We start from the raw sequence: 26768 nt of genomic DNA, 5'->3' as shown, positions 1-26768 counted from the left end.
TAGGTGCAGAGTTGACCTCATCTCCCTTCCCCCACCTTATCCCAGATCTAACCCTCCAATTCAGCACTCTTTAACTGTCCTACTTGTCCATCTTCCTTCCTTCCCATCTATTTGCTCCACCCTCTGCTCTGATCCATCACAATCACCGCCGCCCCCCCCCCCCAGCTCCTTCTACCTATAACTCCTCTCCCATTTATCTCTCAGCCCCAAATTCCTGATGAAGAGCTTATGCTCGAAACGTCAACTCTCCTGCTCCTCGGATGCTGCCTGACCTGCTGTGCTTTTCCAGCGCCCCACTTCGTGACTTTGATCTCCAGCATCTGCGGACCTCACTTTCTCCTAGTTGATTAATGCCATCATTCACCAATTTTACATCTTGTCTAAATGTTACTCCACATCGATTTCAATGGAGGTTGAACCAGCATTTTACTCACATCCTGACAGGCATCAGATTGAAATGACTGCCAACTGTGAGAGCATGTATGACATCAGGTTAAATTCTGCTGCAATTGTGTGGGCTTATACATAAATTATCAAGAGAACTGGTGGATAGCTATTTGTAGACTAAGTCACATTAATTCAAGATTTATCCCATAAACGACTTTGGGGTGGGGCTGGTGGCAAGAAAGCGGAGCATAAATTGCTGGGGTGGGAATTGCAGGAAGAAATCAATGTTAGGATGATGTTTCAGCACCACCGGAATTCTATTCTTTCAGCTCCATACACACTCAGGTTGAGCAATGATGCGTTTCATGGTGGAATAGCTCACAAACTCTCCAGGGGCTGTTAAGGGTACAAGGCATCCACTCTGATCAAAGAGTATTTTGGATGACCAGCTAGTGTCTACCACGTATGAGGGCATTGGTAAGAAGTAATTGAGGATCTTTTGGAGCCCACATTGCTAAGGTTGGCAGTGTCTGGCACTGGACGCTCAGAAATGAGATCACTGTGTGAGGAAGACTCAGGAATGCAAACACACAAAGTAGGCAGGTCACCAATATTCCAGAACACCACTGGTGACAGAACAGACACACTGGCTCTCTGCCAGAAGTGGAGAAGAGACAGAGCTGTCTCAGAGCACAGTGTAGAGGCAGAGCAGACCGTGATGGAGGGGCAGTTCAATGCTCTTCACCAGTAACCAAGCGCTGCTTGCAAGTCACACTCCAGGAAGGGGTTTCCAAAGTCTTGGCTCTACCAAACTGCAGGTATACCCCAGCCCTGCGTCAGTGGGAGGAGATAGCATAATGCTCTATTCTATAGAGCAATAATGGGAATCTTGCTTGTCTGGGCATCTTGCTTTGAAGACTCCCAAAGACAGGTCTCTCACTGGTTTCTGAATTAGCTTCCAATCTCAAACGTACCCCGGGTATCTGCTATTCTATACGTAAACGATTCAAGCTTCATGATTAGATTACAGTTGAATCTTCTCTCAGCTATCCATTATTTTATGTAAAAACTGTAAATACATAGAATAGTCTTAATTGCGCACAGGTTCACTTGAGCGCATATAAAGCGACAGTCTCTGAAAATGTAGATTGCTGTGTTGGGAAGTGTGTTACAAGGTTTCAGTCTGTAAATAAGCACAAAACAGAGTAAAATGTTGTCTACAGAGCAATCCTTCAAAAACTGGGCTTTCTGGACTATAACGCAAATTGCAAGGACTCTATTAAAGTCACCCTTTGAGACCTATTTGATTATCAATGAACAATAAAATTATAGGAACTATGAAATAGACTATAGGCAGTTTATAGGAAATCTGGGATATATTCGCAAGAAAGTTGAGTGATCACAAAATTAATTGAAGATGGAAAGAATAACTGAAAGGTTTTGTTTTTATTTTAAAAGGATTTGCACGAAAGGGTTAAACTCCACTGGGTGAATTTTGTTCAGCTGCAGACTACACCAGCTTTTCTGAATACAGAGCCACCTCTTCCTCTTTTACAGAGGCTTTTGCAGAGCTGCTTAGCCTCGAGTTCTCAGTAACTTCTGCAAAAAAGCTCAAGCAGAAAGGAGTTCCTAGTGAAGTCTAGCTGAGAGTGCAACCTCTGATGTATTAGGGAACATGCCTTGCTCTCTGTGTTACCGTCAAACAAGGAAATACAAAAACAAATGCATCAATGGTCACAACATGTCCAGGGACTGACCAAAGTAACTTCATCATTGCAATAAACCCAGATTTAACAGTTACAACAGGGTGTTTCTGTAGTTCAGATAATTTTTCAGGGGCTATACTATATATTGCTAAATCAGCTCTCTGAGTATATCAGCTTTAAAATCTTCCATTAAATATTCACAATAGCGTTTAAAGAGATGGTGCATTCAAGATCAGGAAATGTCAGAAGTTGTGGCTTGTGATCTAAAAAGGTCCTCCTGGTATCAATCTACACTGCAGAGTTACACTGTCACAATGCCCACAGACTCAGGTGGGATCTGCACACCCCAAGGCTTGTATTGGGATGCTCTTGTGGAAGAATAGACCAGCAACTCCAAAGGGGAAAACCAAAAGAACTGTGGGTGCTGGAAATCAGAACAAAAACAGAAACTGCTGGAGAAACTCAGCACGTCGAGCAGCATCTGTTAGAGAGAAAGTAAGAGTTAATGTTTCAGGTCCAGTGACCCTTCTACAGCTCCAAAGCCGTTGATAAATGGAGGAGTAGGGGCTCAGGAGCAAGTGATACAGTTTCCCAAGACAGAAGCGCCCACTCTTAGGCCCTCAGTTTGGAGCATCTGAGTGATGGAAAAAGGTTGAAGATGGAGACACATCCGAGTCCCAGCTTACTTTAAGGGCCTTGTCCCTAGCTAAATGGGAGAGTGGGACCCAATCGTTATCTTTCTAAAGCAGCCCCCTCCCAGAGTGATGTTCAGATTGTAACTTCCTGTTCTCTGGAGCAGAAAATCTCTGCTATCCTCCATCTGATGACGACAAATTTAGGGAAGGGGGGGTGGTTGTGAAATCCCGAAGGGGCAATGCAGGAGGGAACAACACAATCATTGATACAGTACAGTTGTAGCTCACCACAGAGCAACATGAGACTGCAGACTGAGAAAAGGAAAGGGAATCGAAGTGGGTGTGAAAAGTGATCAGATAACTAATAGGAAAGGCTGTCCATCTTCCTTCCTACCATTCCACTCCACCCGCCTCTCCAACCTATCACCATTACCCCTACCTTCATCTACCTATCACACTCTCAGTTACTTTCCCCCTCCAGTCCCACTCCCCTCCCATTTATCTCACCACCCCCTCAGCTCACAGCCTTATTCCTGACGAAGGGCTTTTGCCAGAAACGTCGATTCCCCTGCTCCTCGGATGCTGCCTGACCTGCTGTGCTTTTCCAGCACCACACTCTCAAACCTAACAGAATAGGACAGAGAGAGATTGAGAGGAGCAGGTTGATAGATTTCAAGGTTAGAGTGGAGCAGAGCAGAAGCCTTAAATACAAACTGGGAGATGCGGTTTCACACTTTGAGCAGATTGGGAAGTGATGTTAAAATTGTACTAGACATTGGTTGGGCTTTAGTTGGATTGTAGACCATTCTAACCGCCACATTACAGCAAGGGTAAGCAGATCCAATCCAATTATAACAGGAATGGGAGGCTATAAACATGAAGAAAGTTTACAGAAATCAGGGCATTTTCAATTGCAGCACAGTTTAGAGAAATCCATGAAAGGGACTTTCAGAAGACAAATACTGAAAGGGAGAAGTTAGATTGATTATTGTTTATGGGTCAACAACTGTGCATTTAAAACAGTTTTCACAAATAGACATTAGGCAGGTACTGCAATATGATTGAACTGAAATTGGATATAGCTTTTGAAAAAGTTGAATATACAAGAGAGGAATGGGATTAGACAATTTCAGTCAAAGATTCAGTACAGGTAAAATGGGTTGGAATAAATAAAAATTAAGTATTTGGAACAAAATAGATGAATTAACAGCACAAAAGTAAGGTATGATCTTAGAGCCGTACAGAGACATGGTCACAATGACATTAAAGCTGGGAACTACATATTCAGAGGCATGTGAATATTTAAAAGTACAAGCAGAAATAAAAAAGGGTGAGGGTATGAGATGGAGTGAGTACAATGGCAAGAAATGAGCAGGACAGTGGCTTAGTGGTTAGCACTGCTGCTTCATGGTGCTTGGAACCCGGGTATGATTCCACCCACGGGTGACTGTCTGCGTAGAGTTTGCACATTCTCACCATGTCTGCGTGGGTTTCCTCCAAGTGCTCTGTTTTCTTTCCACGGTCCAAAGATGCGCAGGTTAGTTGGATTGGCCGTGGGAAATGCAGGGGTAGGAAAGGTGGGACGTTCTTTGGAGGATCGGTGTGGACTCAATGAACCAATAGCCTGCTTCCACACTGTTGGGATTCGATGATTCTATGGAATGGTTATTGATTGGAAGAATTGATATGCGTAGAGTGAAGAAATAAAGAAAAGCTGGGGAGATGACACTCATAGACATAGTCCATAGGCCCCCTGACAGCAGCTATACATCAGGAGATAATGAGGTCATCTAAAATAGGCAGTACGTTAATCATAAACAATTTTAGTGTTAGTGTAGATTGGGATGGTCAGATTGAGATGACAGACATGAGGAAGATTTTACAGAGTGCATTTGGGACAATTTCCTAGAACAACACATTGGGGACCAATCAGGGGTCAGGCGAGTTTGGGTCTGGTGATGTGTAATAAGGCAGGTTTAATAAATGTCAGTTTAAAAGGTTCCCTCAGAAACAGGAACAACATGGTAGGATTTAGCATTCACCTTGAAAGGAAGAAACTAGGTTCAGAAATAATTGTGCTAAGTTTAAATAAGGACAGTTAACAAGGGACAAGGAAGTGGAGTGGGAGAGGAGTTTAGCAAAGAGATGTTGAGGAACAATGGCAGACTTTTAATAAAATGGTTTACAGTAAAAGACCTCTCCCAGTGAGAAAGGTGGATTCCAGTAATGGGATAAGCTAACCATAGTTAACTAGGGAATAAAAGGATAGCATCAAACTGAAAGAAAAATCATACAATATGGTGAAGATTAGTGGTAAGTCAGGAGATTGGGGCAGTTTTAAAAATCAAAACACAATCAAAAAATTGTAAAGAAGGAGATCAACTTTGTGGGTGAACTTGCAAGTAAAGGAGGAATTGATTGTCTCTGAAGGCAATGAATCTGTAGAATGCTTTTGCCACACAGGGCTGTAGAGACTGAGTCATTCAGGATGTTCAAGACAGGTCCTAATCAGTAAGAGAATCAAGGATTATGGAGGAAAGACAGGAAAATGAAGTTGAAGATGATCAAATTGACCATGATTTCATAGAATGATGGAGCACATTTGATGGGCTGAATGGCCTACTTCCGCTCCTTCATCTTACAGTCATAAATCATCCCCAGGTTTTATTTATTGAGAATCAAGCATATTAATGAGCATTAAGAGTATACTTGGGTGCAGTCAGATATCTACGTTTATATATGTATACCCCAGTTTGGTGAAGCAGAGCAGGTGATAACTTGGATAGAGTTTGGAATAGAAACCTCTACCATGTAGTTTCACTGAATTGGCAGCCAAGCTAATCATGAATGAAGAATCAGCTCGAACTAGCCATCCGGCAGGACAATTGAAGAGACGAGGGACGTTTCCTTCACAGCTCAGAGCACACTCCCCAGCCAAATTCAGGCCAGAATCACCCTTCATCCCAGTTCATAGTTCACATTTTAGTCATGCCAACACCTTCCCAAATCCTAATAATAGAAGCTCAATTACGTCCACCAGTCTGTCTCGCTTTACAATCGCATTGACTTTTGTTTCCCTTGGTGCAATGACATGGTCAATTGAATTGTTTGTTATAATTAAATTGAGCAACTCTTTATTCCCACCAAAATTACTCTATGATTTTGTTTGTGCTTCCCTTTGTACATGCACCATTTGGAATTGAACGGACAATGTTTACATATCCATTTGCTGCGTCAACCATCACATTGCAATTACAGGCTCTAGCCACCGAGTGGTATGTTGGAGTGAGTTTCTGAATTCTCGCTCCCAACTCCATTGACATCATCAGCACAGATGAAAAATGGTTTCAACACATTATGAGCAGCGCTACTGAGAATTCAACTGCATCTGAATTTGGCTCAACTATAGCCAACTCTCATCTCTTGAATAAAAAAAAAAGGTGAATTCAGGACAAAATCCAGGCTGACATACTAGTACAGTACTGAGGGTGTGCTGCATTGTTGAAAATGCTACCTTTCAGCTGAGACATTGAACTGAGGCATCTGCCCTCTCAGCTAGATATAAAATGTGCCACACCACTATTTCAAAAGAGGGATTTTCCCTAGTGCACAGGTAAATATTTATCCCTCAAAGCAACATCTTGAAACGTCAGTCATTATCACATTGCTGTTGGAGAGAATTTGAGGTGTACAAAATCACTACCTTGTTTCCTATGCCACAAGAGGGACTGTACATAATTAGGTGCAAAGCTCATTGGGACTCCCTAAGGATATGAAAGGTGCTTAATGAAAGCAAGTGGTTTTTTTTATATTTTACAATTGGGTGCTGCTGATGCAGAGCTTTGGGAGTCAGGAGCACATTTCAAGAGTTAAATACTACATGGTAAAATTGAGTGTTTGCAGCGCTGCTATCCTTCCTGCAATAAACTCACACTGACATCTGACTCTGTGGAGCTAGTCACTTTCTCGGATCTCACCCACATGGTCATTAATTGTGTGTTGACAGGACTTGTATACATGCGCATTTTCTGTATACAAGAATGTATCCAACGATTCATAAACAGGGACTAAAAATTATCATTGTCCTCCAATTCAAAACCCCAGTTCAGAGGATCTTGCAAATCTTCTCTCTTTCATTTGTTCACCTACCCATGGATCCTAAAGTAAACACTTCAAACATGGAATAAGAGCTAAAATAGCTCACTCAGCTGACTCCCTCCATAGCGTTTCTTGTCAAAGTTTCCACCCAATCTCCCAAAGGACACACACACACACAGAAACAACCAAAAAAAAAATAGAAAATAAAAAAAACAAATACTGGAAATGTTCAATAGGTCTGCCAGCGGAGAGAGAAATAGAATGCAATGAGTAGAATGTGTATTTTTTTCAATATTAGGGCCTCTCATTTTGAAGTCGTCCATATCCAGTTGGCAACATGAACTGTATTTAATTCCAAATGGCTACTACCAGACGCACTGAGCATTTCCAGCACTTTGTTTTTATTTCAGATTACCAGCAGCTGCGGTGTTTTATTTTTGTCAAAATTGCTAAAGCCTCCTCTCAAACCGTTTGCCACAAAAAGCACCAGAGCATTGATTCAGTATCGCAACCCAGCATTTCCACTCTCGAAACCCCACTCCAGAGATGGCACATTCTCAATTTTAGCAGCTAGGAAGAGCCATGTTTTTAGGGTTTACATCATTAAGTACACCTTTTAAAATACCAGGATGCTGTAACTGATAAACAAAATATTAATTCACAAGATGTGGGCATTGCAGTGGGCCAGCATTCATTGCCTATCCCTAACTGCCCATGAAAAAGTGGTGGTGAACCCACGTCCTTGAGCCACTGCAGTCCACGTTGTATGGATATACCCACAGTGCTATTAGAGAAGGGTGTTCATGGGGTTTTGATCCAGTGTCATTGAGGGACATAGAACATAGAACATAGAAGAATACAGCGCAGTACAGGCCCTTTGGCCCTCGATGTTGCGCCGATCCAAGACCACCTAACCTATACTAACCCACTATCCTCCATATACCTATCCAATGCCCGCTTAAATGCCCATAAAGAGGGAGCGTCCACCACTGCTACTGGCAGGGCATTCCATGAACTTACGACTCGCTGAGTGAAGAACCTACCCCTAACTTCAGTCCTATATCTACCCCCCCTTAATTTAAAGCTATGCCCCCTTGTAATACACGACTCCATACGCGGGAAAAGGTTCACACTGTCAACCCTATCTAACCCCCTAATCATCTTGTACACCTCAATCAAGTCACCCCTAAACCTTCTTTTCTCTAATGAAAACAGCCCCAAGTGTCTCAGTCTTTCCTCATACGATCTTCCTTCCATACCAGGCAACATCCTGGTAAACTTCCTCTGCACCCGTTCCAGTGCCTCCACATCCTTCTTATAGTATGGCGACCAAAACTGCACACAATATTCCAGATGCGGCCGCACCAGAGTCTTATACAACTGCATCATGACCTCAGGACTCCGGAACTCAATTCCTCTACCAATAAAAGCCAATACGCCATATGCCTTCCTCACCGCACTATTTACTTGGGTGGCAACTTTCAGAGATCTGTGTACATGGACACCAAGATCCCTCTGCTCATCCACACTACCAAGTATCCGACCATTAGCCCAGTACCCCATCTTTTTGTTATTCTTCCCAAAGTGAATCACCTCACACTTAGCTACATTGAATTCCATTTGCCACCTTTCTGCCCAGCTCTGCAGCTTCTCTATATCCTGCTGTAACCTGCCACATCCTTCCTCACTGTCAACAACTCCTCCGACCAATGATATATTCCCACGTCTAATTGTGAGTGACTTGGAGGGGAATTTGCAAGTAGTCGTGTTCCCTGCTAACCTTGTTCTGCTCAATAATTATGACCAATTCTGCTCTTAACTGGATAGTTATTGACTGAGTCAGTAAATATTTAGATCTATTTGGTACTCACCTCTCCCAAGGCCTTTGGAAAGATTTGTCATACTAGATCAACAGTGTCACAGGTTTTGATAGCTCAGAAGTTTAAGCTTGATTAAAGTGACCACCTACCTGAACAGACAACAAATTGTCCTCATTTATAAAAATCCTGTAAGTGTAGACACAGTTTTCATATCTGGAAGAGAAGTGAATAAAAAGAAAGTTAAACAATTAAATTCAGTTTAAGGTTGATCCTTTTCAATGATTTTTGATCACCCTTTCTAGTTCCCCCAATTCCAGCTCCAACACAAAAAGTAAAGTAAAGGCACAACATCAGCAAATCTTTGTTCCATTTTTGAAACCGACTTCTCCATCTCCTGTGGTCAAAACTGCTCAAAATGCAACAAAAACTTATATTTATACAATATCCTGAATAGAGTGAAACATCTCAGAGATTCGCAGGAGCAATTACCAAACAAAATTTGACACCAAGGTACCTCAGAAGATATTCGGCCAAATCTAATCTAGGAATTAAGGGTTGGCTTAAAGGTGACTACAAGTGGAGAGACAAAGAGGTTTCAGGAGGGAATTCCCAAGCTTCATGCTTAGGCAGATGTTGGTCAAAATCAAGTATGCTCAAGAGGTCAGAATTAGAACAGCATTGATCTATGCAACATCAACATAACCTCTCCTGCTTGGAGTGTTTGCTTTTTATCTGTTTTGTTTCAATGTTCTAAATATTTTGTATTCTCCAGGATAAAGACTAATTGCAGCACTAAAGGAGAGCTGCACTGCTAGAGATGGTAGCGTGCAGTTGAAATGTTTTACAATAAAGAATGAAAATGCATTGATAGATGTTTTTCTTAATTAACTTGCTCAGAGATTTTATTACACACTGCTGGAGAAGGTGGGACATGAGCCCAGGCCTCCTGGCCAAGCGGTAAGGACACTACCATTGTGCCTCAAGAACCTGATGGAACTTACAACCTTAGGCCAGCCATAATTACCCTACAAATGAAGTGCTTTAAATGGTGGTCTCTGACTACCATGTTCTTGACATTCAGTCAGTTTGTTCCAAGTAATCTGTTTAAATTATGTTAGTTACGAGACAAGACCAACAGTGCCTCTAATCTTCTTTGGATAGTGCTGCAGCATCTTTCATGTCTACCCGAGTGGACATGTGGGATCTTAATTTGAACTTAATTTAAATAGCACTACTTCTAAACTGTTATTACTTCACATTTTTTGTTACTAAAGCTAGTTTGGAAAATTCTGAAGGGTTCCACCGAAACAAACAGCAACAATTATAGCAATCATTAACTTTCCAAATCGTATCAAAGGTGCTTTTATTAATTAGAACAATGAAGAAATTCTGAAGTGGTCTTAATCCCAAACTGGATTATTTAGGAGCACAGCAACTAAGTCCTTCTATAAGATTCACGAACGTTATGTACACAAACTATTAGGAAGGCAAATATTATGTTAGCCTTTATTGTACTCTGTAAGTAATGAAACTTGCTACAATTATTATATAGGGCTTTGTTGTGAAACCACACAAACTGCTGGTGGGATGTTTTGGTCACTGTGCATAACGAAGATAAATATATGGTCTTGGAGACAACGTGATTAAAGATTCTTTAGATCGGTTTGTGGGATGAGAAGATTGTTCTATGAGGAGAGATTGAGTAGAATGGCCTTTTAATGTTTGGAGTTTAGCAGAATGAGAAGTAATAGAATTTTATGCTTCCAATTATAAGAGGGCTTTACCTGTGATAGGAGAAAAGTGGGAAAGTGGTATAAGTATAAAATTTCAGCATCATCTTACAGAATGGCAAATTTGATTCTGGGGCTACGTGACCCACTCTGATAAAACACAATAAAGCAGTGTTCCTGATAAGACTAGCTCAAATTAGAGAATGTTCTGTTGAAGCAATGTTTAGATTTCATAGAATACCTCCAGTGTGGAAGCAGGCTATTTGGATGATTGAGTCCACTCAATCCATCTGAAGAGCATCACACCTAGACCTATCCAATCTCTGTAACCATGCATTTCCCATGGCCAAATCACCTAACCAGCACACCTGTGGCAGGGAACCGGAGCAGCTGGAGGAAACCCATGCAGACACTGAAAGAATGTTTGCGTGGAGTTTGCATAGTCACCTGAGGGCGAACTTGAACCTGGTCCCTGGTGACTTACCACTGAACGATCATGTTGTGCCAAGGTTTTAGGATCAAGGATGAATAGAACCTCAAACATCAAAGCACAAAATCTGCAGCAGCTCAATCTCCTGGTGTAAATTAGAAGGCTGTACAATTCATTGTTGGCAAATACTGCTTCATTCACAGCATTCAATCAGTAATTTTTAACAATATACACACTCCCAATGTTAACAGCAGTTATTTTTGTTATCTTGTTGTATATATTTAACTGTAGGAAACAGTATTTTGCAAAAAAAAACTGAGTGTAGTGTTATTTGGGAATCTCATTCCTTCAGTCTCACTCCTGTTTTCATAAAGGACCTTCATTTCCTCACACCAGCCCAGCCATCAGGGTTGAAGCCAGGGTGAAACCATTAAAGCTAATCATTGACAAAGTAACATTGCTAGTGCCATTAATGTTTACACTGTTAAGATCATTACTCAATTGCTACATTACTTAAAGAGATTTGGTTACTGTAGAGATTCTGTCTTGCAGGGGACATTAGCATCTGCTCCCAAGTGTTGTGATTTCGCACACACAAGGATTAATGGTACCTAACCCCAAACAGTAATCTGATTGCCTTTCCAGGACATCAAGGACAAAACTACTCCATTCCAATAACATTCAGGGGCTTTGTAAATCAACAACCTACTATACTCCAGGACTCTTTATTGTTGAAGCTAACAGAAAAGAAAACACAGCCCTTTGTAAAGCAGGCCAATGATTTGTGATCACCCATATGTCTAAAATACATGGGTGTACAAATATGTGTATGTGTTTTATGTAAAAATCAGAAGGAGATAGCTGTTTGATCCATCCTTGCACTGGTTTGTCTGTAGAGCTGCAAGTTAATCCCCCTCCCCATTCCCTCTCAAGTCTTTTTAAGTCCATTTCCAATTCTCTTTCAAAAGTAAATCTTGCATCCGTTTCCCCCACTCTTTCAGGAATTGCACTCCAGACCCTATCAACTGGCTAGAAGAAAAATATCTCCTCCAGCTGTTCCTGCTCATTATCTTAAATCTGCCTCTACTAGTTACCCCTTTGTCGCTTGAAGTAATTTTATTCTTTGTCAAAACTGTTCATGATATTGACTACCTCTATCAAAACATCTCCAAACCTCCTCTGCTCCAAGAAGAACAATTGAAGCTTCTCTAGTCTCTTCACAGAATTCAAGTCCCATATCTCTAGTACTATTCTAACAGCTCTCCCTCTTCCTAGTCTGGCTATCTTTCTGAAACTGTGCTGCCCATAGCTTTAAAGAAATATTCTAGCAGTGGCACTTGAGATGTAAGGTGTGTGATTTCTGTGTATTATCATTTATTTTAATTAGCTTCTATTTTGAACTAGTGGCATGTGAGTTTTGGCCTGTGTGTATGAGGTGTTTATTAACTAACTTGCCAGCTCTTCTTGAGCCAGGATTTTAAACCAGCACATCATGTGCAAAAGTGGCTGGGCCCTCCATGAGCTTGTATTCTGAGATTTTTATGATTGGAGAAAGCAAACATTAAAAGGCGTTAGTCTGCTTTTGGTTCAGAAGAAATCAAGTTTGCTTTGTTTATGAAAAGCCATGGACTGGAAAGGTTTTTTTTTGCAATCCCCAGAGACCTTGTTGGTTGAGGTACAAGAGAAAAGACTTACTTCAAATCAGTAAGGCAAGAGAGTGTACCTCAGTAGGAGTTTTAGTTTGACAAATTCCAGTCCAAAAGTGTTTGGTTATAAACCTGAAGGGATTTTTTTGAAGCAAAGAAAATTTAAGCTCAAATGTGTGAAAAATAAAGGAAAAGATGATCAAACTCTCAAGACTGGGAATTAAGAAAAAGCAATTAACTCAAATCCATAGATGTAATAGAACAGACAACTCTCTCTGGAATTTCAGTAATGTAAAGTGGTGTTGGGAATAGCTGGGGTTGTATTTTGCTATGTGTTTTGAAATCTTTTAAATTGTGTTGTACATAAATAGGTTGGTCTGTTCTATTTTATCTTCATTTCTTTTGCACAATTAACTTGCATGTTATTGTAAAAACAGAATCTGCAGCATGGCAGACTTATACTTAATTCAAAGACTATCATGTTATATGAACAAACAATAAATCATGACCTATCAAGCCAGATATCATTCTTGGATCTGACTTAACCAGTATAAGATCATGCAGTCAGATATGTACAGCATGGAAACAGACCCTTCATTCCAACTCATCCATACCAACCAGATATCCCAACCCAATCTAGTGCCACTTGCCAGCACCCAGCCCATATCCCTCCAAACCCTTCCTATTCATATACCCATCCAGATATCTTTCAAGTGTTGCAATTGTACCAGCCTCCACCACTTTCTCTGGCAGCTCATTCCATGCACGTACCAACCTGTGAGAAAAAGTTGCACCTTAGGTCTCTTTTATATCTTTCCCCTCTCACCCTAAACTTATGCCCTCTAGTTCTGGACCCGCCCACCTCAGGGAAAAAAACTTTGTCTATTTATCCTATCCATGCCCCTCATGATTTTATAAACCTCTATGATGTCACCCCTCAGCCTCCAATGCTCCAGGGAAGTCAGCCCCAGCTTATTCAACCTCTCCCTATAGCTCAACCCTGGCAACTTTCTTGTAAATCTTTTCTGAACCCTTTCAAGTTTCACAACATCTTTCGGATAGGAAGGAGACCAGAATTGCACACAATATTCCAATAGTGCCCTAAACAATGTCCTGTACAGCCGCAGCACAACCTCCTAAAAGAAAGAATATCAAATGCCTTCTTCACTACCCTAACTACCTGCGACTCCCCTTTCAAGGAGCTATGAACCTGCACTCCAAGGTCTCTTTGTTCAGCAACACTCCCCAGGACCTTACCATTAAGTGTATATGTCCTGCGAAGATTTGCTTTCCCAAAATGCCGCACCTTGATCAAAGACATAACCCATGTTTTACAGCACAGATACAGCATAAAAAGGTACAGAATAACTTAAATCCACTGGTACTTATTGCCTCTGTTTATAAATTCAATATCCTAAATGATTTTCTAAATAGCCCTCTATACTGGTCCTTCAACCTTTGCATATGTACGTATAACTCCAGATCTCTTCCTGCACTTCCTTCAAAATTAAAAATAACTTATGTTGCTTTTCTATATTTTCTCCCCAAAATGTACCAGCATTAACTTTCATCTTCGACATAATTATCTATTTTACCTCACTGTTGACTGTATTTCTGAGTTTTGTGTCAACTGCAAGCTTTGAAGTCATGTCCTATATACCCAAGCCCTGGTTATTTTGGTCTTATTACTACAGATTAATAAGAGCAGTGTGTATACCTGTTCACACACATGCAGGTGTGTTGCGTTTAAGTATATGTGGGCGTATACAATGCATGCACACAGGTTTTTTTATTCTTGTGTGGTCATCTGGTCACAAGCTCCTGAAAATACTTCTCTTGTGTGCAAGTTCGGTTTGACTTTTCTTCCTCTTTTCTGTGTTAATTCCATTTCAGTATTTTCATTCTTCTTCTATGTTGTGGCTTTCAGCAATTCCAAAGTAGCCAGTCAACAAAAATGATTAAGTCTGCATGAAATCCAAAAGTAAAGCAACTGCTTGGACTGATCAAGGTCAATGCAGTAAAGACAATTGTGAAACATCTCGAGTAACTGTGCCAAACTATACCAGGGAGATTGGCTTGTGTGGAGTTGTAAAAATATTGTACTGATGCAAAACGCACAATGCTGAAATGTATCTAATCAGTATTCAACCTGATATGTGGAACTGACTAATAAAAGGGTCTAAAAGTAACTCAATCTTGTATCTCTAAAGTCTCATGGGAATATGCAAAAATTAGCAAGGGGAGCAAAGCATGCAGAAAACAAGGTCTTCCAAGATAATTAAACTTTCCTCACCTTACCTGGTTCTACAAAGGAAATTTAAGAAAATGTTTAAATCTTTTCGGGAGTCTTCTGAATCCAACCTATGTCTTGGCTATTTTGACCTGACAGGAAACTCCCAGCTATTAGCTGCTCAACTCAATTAGCAAAAGTGGAATTCTAGTGGTATCACCCAGACCTGTTATACATGAAGTAAAGAAAGACCCCACTGGTTTTAGGCAGGTCTCCCTGCTCTCTGTTCACAACAGTAGTTGAGTTCTTGGCATTTCCAGAAAGGAGGAATAATCTGGGCAGTTTTAGTTCCAATTCTCACAGGTTATACAGGTTTGATATTAGCCTTTGGGGCTACTTACACAAATCTTTACATATGGCCTTGAATGAGCAACATTTCTGTCTCATGTATCTTGCTTTTATTAAAGATTTCTCAGTTCATATCAGCTCTCTGTCATGCTTAATGTTAGCAATCAATGGAGCGTAGGAAGTTGAGGGGTGACCTTATAGAAGTTTATAAAATCATGAGGGGCATAGATGGGCTTAAATGGTGGGTGTCTTTTCCCCAAGATAGGGATTTCAAGAATAGGGGGCACACTAAGGTGACAGTATTACTTAATACTTAAAGAAAAGTACTTCACAGACTGACAAATGTTTTCTCATCTAGGATGAATGAAAGGCATTTTAGCAATACATTTTTCATTAGGCATGAAAATGTTGCATCCTATCAGAGGAGAATAAAGCAGAAATGCCAAGATACAACTTAGGGAAATACAGCTGGGTCAAGAATAGCATCTCCTAGTAGCTTTATCTCAAAATTCTTAGGGTGGCACTGTGGCTCAGTGGTTAGCACTGCTGCCTCAGTGCCAGGGATCCAGGTTGATTCCAAACTCGGACGGCTTCTGTGTGGAGTTTGCACTTTCTTCCCGTGTCTGTTTGTTCTAGTTTCCTCCACAGTCCAAAAATGTGCACGTTAGGTGGATTGGCCATGCTAAATTGCCCCTAGTATCCAGGGATGTGCACATTAGGTGGGTTGGCCATTAGGAAGTCAGTGCGGACTCAATGGGCCGAATGGTCTGCTTTCACACTATAGGCCTTCTAGCTCAATGCTGTCTGCTTTTTCTTAAACTTAAGATACGGGGAGGAATAGATGAACAAAAATGAGATTCTAATCATGACTGAATAAGATTGAAGCTTTTAGGGATTATTTTAATTTTGGGTGATAGGGTAAAAATGAAAGATATTGAACTCACCCCCAGCCAGTAAGGAAAGGAATCAGCTCAATTCAAAGACCAGCATGGGATTCATTGTACAATTATCCTGATTGAACCTACACTCCGCAATTGAAGGCACCACATTAAATTGATACCACCCACTGTTTTGCATGATGTGTTACTCTTCTTTCAGTAAACTCTGATTTCCAAGAGCAGATAATTAAGAGTGGACTTCCCCAATCCCTTAATTTCAGATTCCCGAGAGCTGAAATGTTGCTTGGTCAGTGGATGGAAAAAAAAGTGACAATAGGAAAACACCATTTTGTAATCCCAACAGTTGCAGCTACCAGCTCAGACATTGTAACTTTTTAGAGACATGGGTAGAAGAGGGAAAACCAGAGGTTTGGAGAAGGCATTTTAGAGCTGGATGGCGTAACTCCAGGGTAACTCCAGACTGCTGCTCAGTCTATTAGTACAATGCTTCATAAGCCTGGGCACAGTGCCCAGGAGCCATGGCAGGGGGTTAAAGGAGAACAGAGGTGCCAGATTACTGGACAGCAAGATCACACACTAGGTTTGCTGTAGAACTCAGGTATAACAGACTTCATTAATCCCTAAGACTCTACTTTTCACCAGGATATTGCCCAGGGGAGAGCATTTGAACTATGAAGAGAGGCAGATAAGCTTGAGATGTTTTCTCTGGGGCAAAGGAGAGGTGTATAAAATTATGAGGTTCATGAATAGGGTGTATAGAAAGCTGCTCTTTCCCTTACTTGAAGGATCAAGAGCAAGGGGCACACTTTTAAAGTGAAAGGCAGGGTTTAAGAGGCAATTTGAGGAAAATGTATTTCACCCAGAGGTGATGGGGCGGTCTGGAATGAACTGCCTGGGAGGTTAATTTAGTGGTAATCTCAACCTTTAAACAAAAAAGGGCTTGGATGAATTCTTGAAGTGTCATAACATTAAATCTATTGGCTTGAATGCAGAAAAGTTGGACTCATGTTGGTAGTAGTGTAGGTTTGGTACTACAGACTCAATGGGCTGAAAGGCCTATTCTGTACTGTACAATTGGGTGACTATGGACCTGGAGTTGAAACTCTCGGTGTAGACAGGCTTATGAAGCATTGTACTTATAGACTGAGCAGCAGTCTAGAAGGCATTCACAATGTTAAGACCCAGAATCACCTTGACCACCATAGACAATGTGTCCTTTGCTCTACTTTAAAGTTGCAGTTGTGCCTGTAGCAGATGGCAGATTTTAGCCCCAACCTCTGTCATGGAGTTTTTGTATCTCAATCATTGGTCCATATCAAAATGGGGCCAAGGGTGGGGGGGGGGAGGGGCGAGGGGGGAGTGCTCCCTGAAAGACCCTGGAGTTCCGGCATCCTGCTCTAAAATGCCTTCTCCAAACCTATGGTTTTCCCTCTTCTAGAAGCTTGCATGGCCTGTCATTATTCTTCCAGTCAGACTCAAATCCCAGGGAATGCCCAGTAAGCATTGTATGAATGACAGCAACTTATTTCAGCAAAAGGCTTTGTGGTAAATTTTTAAGTACTTCAGCACCAATCAGACCATTCACTGTTGTCTAATTAAGCATTAAGCACAGTCAGGAGAAATAATCTAGTAACTTAACCACAAGCAGTTTATGATCCCTGTAAATAGCTTCAGTACCATGTATACTCATGTTTAACTGAACAGAGCCTTTGCTGGCGTGTGGCATTTGAAAATACACAGCACTGACAGATTTTCACCCTGGTCGGTGCCATAATCCACTTGCTCTGTCTTCTGCCCACAAGCATTTGATGGACCTGTGCCAATTTCCTTAGCAAGATGGCATTCAGATAGATGTAAGAGCACCCAAGTCCCTCTGAGCCTCAATATTTACTATCCGCATGTCTTTTAAAATGTATTCTACTTTATATTCTTATGAGCAAATGTAATGAGCTCACACTTCCTCCATTGCATTATTATTGGGACGACCTAAAGGAACTGATATTGGGGAAGGGGAGAGGTTGTAGATGATCTCTTCGAAAGGACATACGAATACAAGATAAAATGAAATTCACTGTTCAATCCTGAAAAGCAACTTGTCTTCATCGTTGGGAATCTTGTGTGATGAACAAATTGACTCATGGCATTGAATAAAATCGCCAAGAATTAAAATAAAACGCAGCACAGTGGCTAAGTGGTTAGCACTGCTGCCTCACAGCACCTGGCCCCAGGTTCAATTCCAGCCTAGGGTGACTGCCAGTGTGGAGTTGGCACGTTATCCCCATGTCTGCGTGGGTTTCCTCCAAGTGCTCTGGTTTCCTCCCACAGTCCAAAAATGTGCAGGTCCGGTGAATTGCCCATAGTGTTAGGTGCATTAGTCAGAGGGAAATGGGTCTGGGTGGGTTACTCTTCGGAGGGTCGGTGTGGATTTGTTGGGCCGAAAGGCCTGTTTCCACACTGTAGGGAATCTAACCTAACTATATTGCACCATCTTATGAACAGAAAGATTTAAAAGGCACTTCACAGTGACTGAAGGTTTAGCAGAGGTGGTCAAATGGATTGTTGACAGATTCGTTTTAAGAATGGTTTCAAATGAGGAGAAAGGTAATGGGCCTTGACTACCAATGAGAAATGTTATGTTATGTGGGGTAAAAAAAAATTCTTATTTGTTCCATCCTCACAAATACCGTTGCAGGTCCTCTAATCGTGAGTATTTTAAGATGCCCCTCGAATTTCATATTAAAAAGGGTAAAAATGCATTTTTGTTTGGAAGGGTACATCCAGTTTGTCCAAACTGCCAGAATATTTTTGAATCAAAACAGATGCTACTGAATGATGTGAGGCATACAGTGGAAAGAGGAAGTGTGAGTTTGATCTACAAGTTTATAAGCACCCATCAGCCACAAATCAATAGATTATTATCACTTAGAAAGCCCTCGGGAAATTCAACATTTTCCAGCCTGTTTTGAACACAACTGTTTTCAGATCTATTTACCCAAGTTGCTATAATTTCTCAGAAAAGCTCCATCTGATTAAGCAGTGAATCCCACAGCCATTTCCCTCGAAACATAATGTTGTTCACCCTCACTAACAAACAATTATTTCACAAAATGAGCCCTGTAACCAAGGTTGGCAGAGCTTGGGCCACTTTACTACTGAGTGACATGATCTAACTCATGCCTTTGGTTGCCCTTGTGTTAAGTTCCTCAATTCTCCAAAGCTGCCAACACAGGCTTGTCCTCCCTCAAGCACAGAAGAATAAAAAAGTGAGTTTACTGACTGGGATGTTTAACAGATTTGGCAGGATATAGAAAAGCGACTGTTCTCTCCGGTATCAGAATCCGGAACAAGAGAGGCAAATCAAGTTAGAACCAAGTTAGAGGTGACGAAAGGAACACTTCTTCACACAAAGGTGAGTGGGAAATCTGGGATTCTCTTGCTTCCCCCACCCACCACAGAAAAAGGTTGAGAATTTGAAAACTGAGGTTAAGCTTATTTTTATTGAATGAAGACCTGAGTTTTTGCAATCCATCAAGTTATAGATGCAGAGCTGGAAGTGTACAACAGGTCAGACAGCATCCGAGGAGCAGGAAAGTCAACCTTGCGTCCTCACTGTCTCCTTGTTGTCCAAGTAATGATCTATACAAGTTTAACAAAACCTCTCATGCTTATGACAATCCATTATAATACACACTAGTTACTTATGACCTTATTAATTTCTGTGTCTAATTAGGGACTTGTGCATCTATGCAAGAATATCTTTCACTCTTCTATCCCATTAATAGACTTACATTTCATGTAGCATTTGACCCTTTTAGTAGACAGAGCTCTGCTCAGACCATACCTGAGAGTACTGCATTATACCTATCCAGTTACCTTATTTAAAAGAAAAGATAAACGCATCTGATGTATTATAGAGAAGTTTACCAGACTAATAACTGAAATAGATAAATGTCTTATGAGGAAAGTTTGACAGGCCAGGCTTGTGTCTGTTTAGTTTAGAAGCATATGTGGCAACTTGATTGAAATATGTAAAGATCCTGACGGGTCTTGACAGAATAAATATGGAGAGGATGTTCTCTCTTCTGAAAGAATCTAGAACTAGGGGTCACTGACTAGGTGATCACCTTTCTAAAAGAAAAAGATGAGGCAAATTTTGTTCTGCAAAGAGTTGAGAGTCTTTAGAAATCACTCCCTGAAAAGCCTGAGGAAGCAGAATCATTGAATAATTTTAAGGCAGAGATATATAGATCGTTGTTAAGCAAGGGCTTAAAAAAGGTAGGAATGCAGATTTGTGAATAGAATCAGACCAGCCCTAATTCGATTAAAGTGACAGCAGTTTTCAAAGGCCGAATGACCTCCTCCTACATCTTATTCAGATGTTTCATTGCGTCTACCAAAACACCACCACGCAGTGGTGAACTGAAATTAATTTGCTAATTGCATAAATGCCCATCTTGCAAGTGTAGCTGAATTCCCAATCAACCTGTCCAGAGATAATTTTACACACCTCTAAAGCAGGTGAGGCTTGAACCCAGGCCTCCGGACCCAGAGATCGGTTCACTACCACTGTGCCTTGTGCAAGTGCCCTCATGCCAGCTGGTATGGAGCATTAGAAAACGGTGGGTTCATTCAAGAACAAACTATCAATTATTTACCAACACTGCAAAAGTGAAGGACACAGTGAAGGTCAAAGCAAAGTTGCTGGAACAGTGTCCAGTAAAGGCCTGAGTGGGACTGAATTTACAACCTATGGGAGTGGACAGAGGAGAAAGCATGGGGAAGGGTCTTCAGTGATCAATGTGGTATCAGTGATAGAGGCAAGTCTTTGAAAAAAATGTAATCACTGACCACAAATAAATAACTGGATTTCCGGCTTCAGCTGACCCACATATTCTGGACAGCATCGAAACATGGGGTGGGGTGGGGAAATTGCGGTGATTAAACCCAACTCTGGTTTAACGCTGAGAGAGGAAGGAGCAGCCTGTAGCATTTTATCGCTGAGATCTCAATCAGTTTCTCTCCGTGGAACACGTCCATGCACTTCTGTTTGAAAGGAAACCTTTTCTCTAGCACAGGCTGTAACGCACGCAGAGTCAGGCAATTATCCACAAAGTGGAGGAGAAAAGGCAAACAGCCTCTTAGCACAAGTTTTGCCTCCAGCAGAAGTTGCGAACCGGCATGGGTGCATTTAACCATTTCCCTGCTGTTTGCAGCCCAGGGACGGCGGCCAGCTCAATCACTTCCAGGACTCAAGAGAGTGAAGTCTGGGTCGAGACTGACCGCTCGAATATTGGGTGATAGTTACAGGAGGGGACAGGTCATTACAAAACCCTGCAATTAAACCCACTGACAAGACAGAGCCGGTGTACTGTATATGTACTATACTTCCTTCCTATAGGAGCTAAACAGGTGAATGGAGCAGCCCATCCTGGAGAAAGATATTGATTCCCACTGGCAGCCCCCACAGCCAGGCTGGGAGAGTACCTTCCCCCCGCCAGACTATACCCCTCAATGTAAACGCTCCTCCCTCCCACCCATCCCGACTTACAGCAAGCACAGGGCTAGTGCTCCTTCGCAGGACTCGCTGTGCCGGACCAGAAAGCTGCCGTCCTGAGCGGCTTTGGCGAGCAGGCTCTCGGCCATGGGCCGGGAGATGTCCTCATGGTACCAGCGATCGTTCATCTTTTCCTCCGTCAGCTTATTCCATCCAAAACCTCGGCTCCCGCTGCAAACAAAGCTAACCCAGCGTCAGCTCGCCCTCAGCCAGCCTTTCCTGGCCGTGACGAAGCCGGACTGAATTTCACTTCCTCAAAGCACTGTCAGACAGACAGACAGAAACAACTCGTGTTTCAGTTTATACTAGTGCAGCAGAGCCTCCCATTCACTCCTCCCTCACCAACACTCACCGAAACACTCATTCAGTCCTCCTTCATCAACTCGCCCCTAAACACTCATCCAATCCTCCTCATCAACTCTCCCCTGAACACGCATTCACTCTCCCCTCATCAACACACCCCTGAACACTCATTCACTCTTCCCTCATTAACATTCCCCAAAACACTTATTCACTCTCCCCTCACCAACACTCACTGGAACAGTCACTCGACCCTCATCAACTCTCCCCTAAAAATTCATTCACTCTCCCCTCATCAATTCTCCCCTAAACACTCATTCACCCCTCCCTCATTAACTCTTCCCTCATCAACTCTCCCTAAACACTCATTTTCACTCTTCCCTCATCAAATCTCCCCTAAACACTCATTCACTCTCCCCTCATCAATACTCACCTAAACACACATTCACTCTCCCCTCATCAATACTCACCTAAACACACATTCACTCTTCCCCCATCATCGCTCCCCTGAACACTCATTCACTCTCCCCTCATCAACTCTCCCCTAAAGTCTCATTCACTCTCCCCTCATTAACTCTCCCCTAAAGTCTCATTCACTCTCCCCTCATTAACTCTCACCTAAAGTCTCATTCACTCTCCCCTCATTAACTCTCCCCTAAACACTCATTCACTCTCCCCTCATCAATACTCACCTAAGCACACATTCACTCTCCCCTCATCAATACTCACCTAAACACACATTCACTCTTCCCCCATCATCGCTCCCCTGAACACTCATTCACTCTCCCCTCAAGTCTCATTCACTCTCCCCTCATTAACTCTCCCCTAAAGTCTCATTCACTCTCCCCTCATTAACTCTCCCCTAAAGTCTCATTCACTCTCCCCTCATTAACTCTCACCTAAACACTCATTCACTCTCCCCTCATGAACAGTCCCCTAAACACTCATTCACTCCTCCCTCATTAACTCTCCCCTGAACACTCATTCACTCTACCCTCAACAACTCTCCCCTAAACACCATTTCACTCTCCCCTCATTAACATTCCCCTAAACACTCATTCACTCTCCTCTCATCACCTCTCCCGTAAACACTCATTCAGTCCCCTCAACAACTCTCCTGTGAACACTCATTCACTCCTGCCGCATCAACCCTCACCTGAACGCACATTCACTCCTCCCTCATCAACTCTCCCTAAACACTCATTCACTCTTCCCTCAAAAACACTCCCCTAAAGTCTCATGCACTCCTCGCTCATCAACTCTCCCCTGAAAACTCATTCACTCTCCCCTCATCAACTCTCCCGTAAACACTTATTCACTCTCCCCTCATCAACTTGACCCAAAACACTCATTCACTCACCCCATATCAACTCTCCCCTAACTACTCATTCACTCCTTCCTCATCAAATCTCCCCTCACTCATTCACTCTCCCCTAACCAACAATCCCCTAAACACTCATTCACTCTCCCCTCATCCACACTCTCCTAAACACTCGTTCACTCCTCCCTCATCATCTCTCCCCTAAACACTCATTCACTCTCCCCTCACAAATCTCCCCTAAACACTCATTCACTCTCCCCTAAACACTCATTCACTTTCCCCTCATGAAATCTCCCTTGAACACTCATTCACTCTCCCCTCATCAAAACTCCCCTAAACACTCATTCACTCTCCCCTCGTCAACATTCCCCTGAAAGCTCATTCACTCCTGCCGCATCAACCCTCCCCTGAACGCACATTCACTCCTCCCTCATTAACTCTCCCCTAAACACTCATTCATTCTCCCCTCATCCACACTCCCCTAAACACTCATTCACTCCTCCCTAATTAACTGTCCCCAGAACACTCATTCACTCTCCCCTCATCAACTCTCACTGAAACCCTCATTCACTCCTCCCTCAGTAACTCTCCCATAAACACTCATTCACTCCTCACTCATGAACTCTCCCCTGAACAGTCATTCTCTCCTCCCTCAGCAACACACCTCTAAACGCTCATTCACTCTCCCCTCATCAACTCTCCCCTAAACACTCATTCACTCCTCCCTCATTAACTCTCCCATAAACACTTATTCACTCTCCCCTCATTAACACTCCCTTAGACACTCATTCATTCCTCCCCCATCAGCTCTCCCCTGAACACTCATTCACTCCTCCATCATTAACTCACCCTTAAACTCTCATTCACTCTCCCCTCATCAAATCTCCCCTGAACACTCATTCACTCTCCCCTCACAAATCTCCCCTAAACACTCATTCACTTTCCCCTCATCAACTCTCCCCTGAACGCTCATTCACTCCTCGAACATCAATTCTCCTCTGAACATTCATTCACTCTTCCCTCATCAACATTCCCCAAAACACACATTCACTCTCCCCTCATCAACACTCCCCTGAACACTCATTCACTCATGCCACATCAACTCTCCCCTGAACACCCATTCACTCCTCCCTCACCATATCTCCCCTGAACACTCATTCACTCCTCTCTCGTTAACACTCCCTTAAACACTCACTATCCCCTCATCAACTCTCGCCTAAACAGTCATTCACTCTCCCCTCACCAACTCTCCCCTAAACAGTTATGTCATTCTTTCCTCCCTCAGCAACTCTCCCCTAAACGCTCATTCACTCTCTCCTCATCAACTCTCCCCTAAACACTGATTCATCCTCCCCTCATCAACACTCCCCTTAGCGCTCACTCCCTCTCCCCTCATCCACACTCCCCTAAACGTTCATTCACTCCTCCCTCAGTAACTCTCCCCTGAACACTCATTCACTCTCCCCTCAACACTTCCCTGAACACTCTCACTCCTGCCACATCAACTCTCCCCTGAACACACACTCACTCCTCCCTCATTAACCCTCCCCTAAATATTCATTCACTTTCCCCTCATGAACTCTCCCCTAAACACTCAATCACTCCTCTGTTATCAACTCTCCCCTAAATACTCATTCACTCTCCCCTCATCAACACTCCCCTAAACACTCATTCACTCCTCCCTCACCAAACTCCCCTGAACACTCCTTATAGACAATAGACAATAGGTGCTGGAGTAGGCCATTCTGCCCTTCGAGCCTGCACCACCATTCAATATGATCATGGCTGATCATCCTTAATCAGTATCCTGTTCCTGCCTTATCTCCATAACCCTTGATTTCCACTATCCTTGAGAGCTCTATCCAACTCTTTCGTAAATTAATCCAGGGACTGGGCTTCCACTGCCCTCTGGGGCAGAGCATTTCACACAGCCACCACTCTCTGGGTGAAGAAGTTTCTCCTCATCTCTGTCCTAAATGGTCTACCCCGTATTTTTAAGCTGTGTCCTCTGGTTCGGCACTCACCCATCAGCGGAAACATGTTTCCTGCCTCCAGAGTGTCCAATCCTTAAATAATCTTATATGTCTTAATCAGATCCCCTCTCAGTCTTCTAAACTCAAGAGTATACAAGCCCCAGTTGCTCCAGTCTTTCAGTGTAAGGTAATCCCACCATTCCAGGAATTGACCTCGTGAACCTACGCTGCACTCCCTCAATAGCCAGAATGTCTTTCCTCAAACTTAGAGGCTAGAACTGCACACAGTACTCCAGGTGTGGTCTCACCAGGGCTCTGCACAGCTGCAGAAGAACCTCTTTGCTTCTCTACTCAATCCCTCTTGTTATGAAGGCCAGCATGCTATTAGCCTTCTTCACTACCTGCTGTACCTGCATGCTTACCTTCATTGACTGGTGTACAAGAACACCCAGATCTTTTTGTACTGCCCCTTTACCTAAATTGATTCCATTTAGGCAGTAATCTACCTTCCTGTTCTTGCCACCAAAGTGGAAAACCATACATTTATCCACATTAAACTGCATCTGCCATGTATCTGACCACTCACCTAACTTGTCCAGGTCACCCTGTAATCTCCTAACATCCTCCTCACATTTTACCCTGCCACCCAGCTTTGTATCATCGTTGTGGTTCTGTTTGCCGAGCTGGGAATTTGTGTTGCAGACATTTCGTCCCCTGTCTGGGTGACATCCTCAGTGCTTGGGAGCTTCCTGTGAAGCGCTTCTGTGATCTTTCCTCCGGCATTTGTAGTGGTTTGAATCTGCCGCTTCCGGTTGTCAGTTCCAGCTGTCCTCTGCAGTGGTCGGTATATTGGGTCCAGGTCGATGTGCTAATTGATTGAATCTGGGGATGAGTGCCATGCCTCTAGGAATTCCCTGGCTGTTCTGTTTGGCTTGTCCTATAATAGTAGTGTTGTCCCAGTCGAATTCACGTTGCTTGTCATCTGTGTGTGTGGCTACTAAGGATAGCTGGTCGTGTCGTTTCGTGGCTAGTTGGTGTTCATGGATGCGGATCATTAGCTGTCTTCCTGTTTGTCCTATGTAGTGTTTTGTGCAGTCCTTGCATGGGATTTTGTACACTACATTGGTTTTGCTCATGCTGGGTATCGGGTCCTTCCCTCTCAGACAACAACTCACCAGAACAAAGGACCCGATACAAGGACTGCACAAAACACTACATAGGACAAACAGGAAGACAGCTAATGATCCGCATCCATGAACACCAATTAGCCACGAAACGACACGACCAGCTATCCTTAGTAGTCACACACACAGATGACAAGCAACGTGAATTCAACTGGGACAACACGACTATTATAGGACAAGCCGAACAGAACAGCCAGGAAATTCCTAGAGGCATGGCACTCATCCACAGATTCAATCAATAAGCACATCGACCTGGACCCAATATACCGACCATTGCAACGGACAGCTGGAACTGACAACCGGAAGCGGCAGATTCAAACCACTACAAATGCCAGAGGAAAGATCACAGGAGTGCTTCACAGGAGGCTCCCAAGCACTGAGGATGTCACCTAGACAGGGGACAAAACGTCTGCAACACAAATTCCTAGCTTGGCGAACAGAACCACAACAATGAGCACCCGAGCTACAAATCTTCTCACAAACTTAGTATCATCAGCAAATTTGCTA

General features: G+C 42.7%; 1 protein-coding gene across 2 annotated transcripts in view; it reads right to left on the bottom strand.

Annotated features, from left to right (window-relative positions):
- The window catches only part of inpp5d (inositol polyphosphate-5-phosphatase D), a 113825-nt gene extending 92083 nt beyond the window's left edge, over positions 1–21742 (bottom strand). Inside the window, exons 1-2 of one of the 2 annotated variants that reach the window (XM_087993773.1) lie at positions 21478–21742; positions 8796–8859 (exon numbers count right to left, since the gene is read on the bottom strand). In XM_087993773.1, coding sequence (XP_087849899.1) covers positions 8796–8859; positions 21478–21611 — 198 coding nt within the window. In that variant the 5' untranslated portion in view covers positions 21612–21742. The remainder of the gene's footprint in view (positions 1–8795; positions 8860–21477) is intronic. The other variant, XM_043701883.2, reaches the window with a different exon arrangement.
- Positions 21743–26768: the final 5026 nt, after the last annotated feature.

Source organism: Chiloscyllium plagiosum, unplaced genomic scaffold (assembly GCF_037043375.1).
Source record: "Chiloscyllium plagiosum isolate Xiang-an unplaced genomic scaffold, Cpla_swu_hap1 HiC_scaffold_13, whole genome shotgun sequence".
Lineage (NCBI taxonomy): Eukaryota > Metazoa > Chordata > Chondrichthyes > Orectolobiformes > Hemiscylliidae > Chiloscyllium > Chiloscyllium plagiosum.
Note: the sequence above shows the minus strand (reverse complement) of the source record. Positions and strands in the feature narration are given on the sequence as shown.